This window comes from Fukomys damarensis, unplaced genomic scaffold (assembly GCF_012274545.1).
Source record: "Fukomys damarensis isolate Sample0158 unplaced genomic scaffold, DMR_v1.0_HiC HiC_scaffold_7, whole genome shotgun sequence".
NCBI lineage: Eukaryota > Metazoa > Chordata > Mammalia > Rodentia > Bathyergidae > Fukomys > Fukomys damarensis.
This window is the reverse complement of record NW_022900919.1, coordinates 19,160,973-19,166,972: the sequence shown is the minus strand read 5'-3', so window position 1 is coordinate 19,166,972 and position 6,000 is coordinate 19,160,973. Positions and strand designations below refer to the sequence as shown.

Here is a 6,000-nt window from a genome sequence, read left to right as displayed (position 1 = left end):
AAAGGAAAAGAAAGAAAAGAAAAGAAACCAAGTAGGAAGGTGGTCTGTGTTCCCAGCACTGAGGGGGGGGGGTCCTCAAATTTGAAGAAATCCTCCTGCCTCAGCCTTGCAAGTGCTAGGATTACAGGTGTGTACCACCACACCTGGCCTAAACCGTTAATCCTTACAGGGGCCTGCAGCACAGTTGAGTTTGCCTTTAGTCGAAGGGAAGACTTGGGACTTGGACTCTTGAGTAGTGCTGCAGATAGACTAAATGGTTTTACATTTTGAGACGGACATGAGCCAGGCGCAGACTGTGAATGGCTGCTCAGATGCTCATGTGTTCAGGTTTGGTCCCCAGTTCTGTGGGAAGGTGCTGTGGTCTATGGAAACGTTAGGTCACTGGGGATGTGCCCTGTAAGGGACATTGCGATCCTGGTGCCCCCTGGGTGCCATGAGGTGCTCACTTCCACTCTACCAGTGGATCCCCATCATGGGAGAGCCTCAGCACAGACCCCAAAACACTGCAGCCACTGACCATGGGCTGAAGCCTCCAAAACTGGGAGCACAAGTCATGCCTTTTGCCCTCATAAGTAATCTCAGGTATCTGTCACAGCAGCGGGGAACGCACACACTCTGCAGGGAGATGGGAGTTTCCACTTGGAATTGGATTGTAAGCCAGTAGGAAGAACCCTGTCTGGGACAACAGGCTTGAGCTCTTTTAGAGACCATGAGAAGATCTGACTGCTCCATGGGGTCACCAAGGGGAAAGCCACCTGGTGGTGCTAGTTGAGTCACCCCAGAAACAGCACAGCCTGTGGCATGAGCTGGCTCTCAGGACAGACCTCGGCATGCGGTTGCTCTGCAACTGCTAGGGCTGGACCAGTCACAGGTAACCTTAGGTGGGAACATCAAACAGAAAAGTACTGAAGGCCAAGCAGCCAGAAACAATTTCACTGTCACACAAGGAAATACAAACATTTATTCCACTGCCTGCCACAGCACTTTTGTGCACAGGCTTCACAGTTTACAAATTACTCCTTGTGTCAAAGCCTTCTAGCCTTACAGCAGCTTCTTGAGGGATCCCGTGAGGGCTCCTGTCTCCATTTTCACAAGTAAGGCAGTGGCCTCCTGACTTGTGTTTGGGGTGTTGCAGAAATGGGACCCTGTCTTACTAGAGATCCTTGCCTGGTTTGCCAGCAGCAGCTACACTGATACCCACCTGACCTCCCCAGCCAGGCAGGGCAGGGCCTGGGTGGGTTGCACAGCAAGGTGCAGCTGGGCAGTGGGCGCGTCTCAGAGGAACTGGAAGACCGAGAGGCATTCTAGCAAGAAACTGCAGACTGACCACGGTAAAAGGGGCTTGGGATCAGATCTCCAATTCCTTTAAGCCCATGGGGACCTGGCTGACTTCAGCTTCACTTTCTGGAGTCCCAGGGCCCTTTAGCCCCAGTTTCCCCTGTACTGGGCCCCCTGCTGGGAACCCAGGTTGGTACAAGTGGGGAACAGCTGCCACCCTCACAGCAGGCACCTCTGCCCAGGCCCAGTAGTGCTGGTCATTGTCAGTCCTCTAGCAGGTGCCAGCCTAATTAGCTAATGAGCTTCTTCCGGGTGTAAGTCCTGCTGAAGGGGCGCCTCCGGGAGAAGGCTTGGCTGAGAGGGGATGCTTCTGCAGTGATGGCAAAGGCATCCGCATTCTCATCTGGAAAAAGGCAGAGAAGCAACTGAGGACCGAACAAAAGGAAAACTGGCTTGAGCTGCAGAAGCTCGCACACGAAGATGGGCTGAGGACCACCACACTGCAGCGGGGAGCTTTCTATCCTGCAGAAACACAGACTCTGCTTGTTACAAGGCCCCCTTTCATGGTTATGCAAGGGGCTGACAGCAAGAAGCCCCTGTAGAAATGCAAGTACCTGCCATCTTGGATCTGAGGGCTTTACGCTATTTGGCATGACCTACATCCCTATCTCAAGATTGACCCGAGGAAGGGGCCTTCTCCAGTAGACTGATTCTGACCGTCAGTGCTTTAACACACTGAGTATATGGGAGCACGGGCGTAAACCCGCTGGCAGGTGTGGCTGGCTCTGAGTGCGCCTGTCAGGCTTCCCTGTTCAGATTCTAGGACTACAGATGAGCAGTGTGTCCCAACAGGCCATCTCCTGTCACAACCCAAGAAGACTCAAGTGCTGTGGGAGGACTGCAGGGGGGTTTCTTTTGGGTGCACGCAGGTTTGGGAAGGGACTGACACTAGTCACAAACCATCTATCCCATCCCTGGTGTCCCCACGGCTCCCCCAAAGGTGAGGTGCCTTGCTCTAGAGATCTTCACAGAGCACTCCAGTGCTTACCTGTGGGGTCCGAGCACTGTGAGGATGCTGCCTTCCTGGGGAGCAGCAGTGGAGACTGGGTGAGAGCCTGCAGCCCGCTGGCCGAGAGGCAGCTCCGCACAGCACAGCCGTGAGGCGGGGTGCAGCCTAGAGAGAGGCAGGCGGTCAGTGTACCCTGTGGGTCCCCAGCAGGTTGAGTGCCAGGCCCCCAAGCTCCAAATGCCTCCACACAGACACTGACAAATGAAACCACAGGGCGTGCATTTCAAACATGAACTTACCAAAAGCAAACACCTCGTCGTCCCCTGTGGAGGGCAGCTGCAGCACGGTCGACCTTGGACACCCTTTTTCCTGGTTCATGTCTGCACCTTCCCTTGGGGCTTCATAGACTCTTTTGGCTCCACACTCAGCTTCTTCCTTAGCAGACAAAGGTCTCTTTCTGGAACCCAACCCAAACTGTCCCCATAAGAAGGATTCCTCGGCCTTGGGCACACTGTCTGCAGGAGGAGACTGGTCTGGGAGCTGACACACCCCCTCAAGCTCGAAGTCCTCCGGGACGGCAGTCTTGTGGAGGCTGAGTTCAAGGCCTTGCTCCTTGGCCTGGGGCTCAGGGTCTGTGCCAGCTTCGCCTCGCCCCAATAACACCCCGTTGCTACAGTCCACAGCCCTCTTCCTCCGGGGCCAGTCTTTAATGGTGTCAGGAGTGGTCTTCCCACTGTGCTTAGGGGATGGTGTCCAGGGAATCCCAACATCTGTCTGAAATGGAGAGGGGGTGGTGGATGGGCCGTGGGTTGGGGTACAAGACTGGCAGATGTAGGTCTGCCCCTTGCCAGGCGTGCTATGTGAGGGGCGGAGGCAAGGGGGTGACATGTAGGTAGCCTCAGGCTTGCTGGTGGCCCTGCTGACCCTGGGCATGCTGAGACCAGGGAGAGAGCCATCCTCTCCCAGAGTCTCGGTTTCAGCCAGTGCACTGGAGTCTACCTTCTTAATCCGAAGCTTGGGCAGGCCAGAGGCCTGCATCTCCAGCTCCACCTCATAGGTCTGCGGACTGCTGGGGGCCTGCGGGGGCCTGACCAGAGTTCTCGGGCTCTCCAGCTGTGCCACAGCCTGGTGCTGCCATCCGTCAGGAGGCCAGCACAGGATGTAGGATGCTGTCACAGGAGAGCCAGGCCCAGAGCAAGCAGCAGGTGGGGAAGTCCTGTCGTCAGATATGGAGGGTGGCTTCCAGACACGATCTGCTGTCCTTAGCCCCGTGCCTTCACCCCCTGGTGAGATACCACCTCTCACTGCATGGCTCCCACCACCCCAGTGCTGGGCTTCATCAAGAAGAGTAAGGTAGTCTGTGTCACTCGCAATAAGTAGAGGGGAGGATCCATGCCAGTCATTGCTGACACCAGCACCCAGGTGCCTCTGTTCTTCAGGAGTGGGGCTCCCTTCCCTCCCGCCCTTTCTAGAACCCATGGTGGCAACTGGGCTGGTGGCAGTGGCAACCTCAAGTACAACAGAGGGCAGCCCAGGCTGGCATTCCAGAGAGCTTTGCTCAGGGTTTGAGGTCTTTCTACATCGTCTCTCGAGTTTAGACGGTGGCGGAGGGGGCGCAGTGACAGATGTGACTCTCTGTGGAACTGTGGGGGAAGTTGAGGGACCAGCACAGGAGGGAGATGTGGCCCAGCTAGGTGACACCGGGTGCTCTTTCTGATCCAGTTCTCCAGAGCCAGGGGATGCTGTCGATGGGCTTCTAAGTGGGCTCTTGGCAATGTCCCACTTCTCTGGAGCAACAAGTGGGGAAGATGTCACAGTTGTGTCCCTGGGCCTCTTGGGGGTTTGGACAGCGTTATCTTTTAGTGTCTGTGCTGGTTCCTCTGCCTGAGGAACTCTGGGGAGAAGGGGCTGCTGGCACTTTTGATCCTGAGGTGGGCCCAGGAGGGCTACTATCTTCAGGGGTGTCCTGAGGCACTGCTTCTTGGAGGTCACAAACTCACTCTGGGACTGGGCAGCTGAGGGAGTTGGGGATGCCGGACAGCCGGGGCTTTCTGGACTGGAATTCACCAAATGTGGCCATGCACAGTTTAGCAAGAACCCAGGTGGCTGAGCACCTGGCCTGGTGGGTGTTCTTGGGGTCTCTATGCCAAGAGGAGAGGCCCCTTCTGTGAGGGAGGGTCCTTCCTGAACTGTAGCTCTTGATGCCGACTGTGAAAAGTGGCTGGGTGAGGAGGGCTGCTGTGGGGCCTTCTCGGCCATAGCAGGCTCTGTGGGAGTCATCTCCATAGTGGGGTGCAGCGGACTGTCCGGACTGCAAGGTGCAATCTGTGGTGTTCTCGGGAACCCTCTTGGTGTTGTCTTAGGAAAGCTTGGAGATTTTCGGTAACTCCTCTTAGGAGTCTATAAAGAGAAATGATTTTTTTAGTGCTCAAAACATTATAACCCCCATTTTCTAAAGTGTCTTAGTGACCTCTAAGAGAACTGGAAAAGGAAACAGGACATTAGAATCAGCAGCAGGATATAGTTGGAAATTTGATGTTAGCCTGTTGTCCTCTCCAGAACTCGACTCAGATTTTACTTGTCCACTTTTTAGAGGTCCAAGCAATGTATTCAAACCTTTTTCTAAGAACACTTTTGATAATTAGCACACTACAGCTAACTATTCCTTGCCTCTAACTGTATCACTCCAGCACTCAGGGCTACCCACCAGCTCTCCCCTCCTCTCAAACAAAACAGCTACTGCTGGCCTTTGCCGTAAGCAGCCCCCTGAAGTCACCTAGTCCACCTCAGCTCCATCAGCCCATGTGTGCTGCACACCTATGTGTAGGCACTGTGGGGTGGATACAACCATGACACTGCCCACCAAAACACCCTTTCCTTCGCAAAAACAACTTATGGAAAAATCCAAACAGGTGAGGTCAAACGCTCATCTTTTCTACAGCCTTACTGGATCGTCCCAAGGGAATCACAGTCTGGCTGGCAACTTGTGTTCAGGTGGGGTATGGACAGTGACAGGGCAGGCAAGGGATGAGCTGTGTAACTCGCTGGGGGATGGGGAAGAAGGGCTAGCGAGTCAGGTGTTCAGCATGGGTATCAGCAGGGAAAGGCAGAGCTGGGAGGGTGGGGCAGAGTGGACATTAGGAACAGAAAGCAGTACGAGCACAGGCACGGATGTGGAAAACGACAGCTGTGTGAGGGATGGTACACAGCCTGCTGTTTGTTTCTGGGCAGGAGGGCAGCTGCGGCACAGTCCACCTGAGACACCCTTTTTCCTGGTTCGTGTCTGCACCTTCCCTTGGGGCTTCATAGACTCTTTTGGCTCCACACTCAGCTTCTTCCTTAGCAGACAAATGTCTCTTTCTGGAACCCAACCCAAACTGTCCCCATAAGAAGGATTCCTCGGCCTTGGGCACACTGTCTGCAGGAGGAGACTGGTCTGGGAGCTGACACACCCCCTCAAGCTCGAAGTCCTCCGAGACGGCAGTCTTGTGGAGGCCGAGTTCAAGGCCTTGCTCCTTGGCCTGGGGCTCAGGGTCTGTGTTGGCCTTGCCTCTCCCCGATGAGACCCCACTGCTACAGTCCATGGCCCTCTTCCTCTGGGGCCAGTCTTTAATAGTGTCGGGAGTGGTCGTCCCACTGCGCCAGGCAGGGAGGACTGAGGACTAAATCATAGAGGACCCTGCCCAGGGCACAAGACTGACCCTGGTCATGTG

At 55.2% G+C, this 6,000-nt stretch overlaps 1 protein-coding gene across 1 annotated transcript in view; it reads right to left on the bottom strand.

The window, feature by feature from the left end:
• Positions 1-1,024: 1,024 nt before the first annotated feature.
• Positions 1,025-6,000, bottom strand: part of Ticrr (TOPBP1 interacting checkpoint and replication regulator) — a 45,423-nt gene continuing 40,447 nt past the window's right edge. Inside the window, 3 exon segments of the mRNA XM_010621064.2 lie at positions 1,025-1,681; positions 2,327-2,452; positions 2,587-4,687. Of these exon segments, the coding sequence (XP_010619366.1) occupies positions 1,569-1,681; positions 2,327-2,452; positions 2,587-4,687 (2,340 nt within the window). The 3' untranslated portion in view covers positions 1,025-1,568.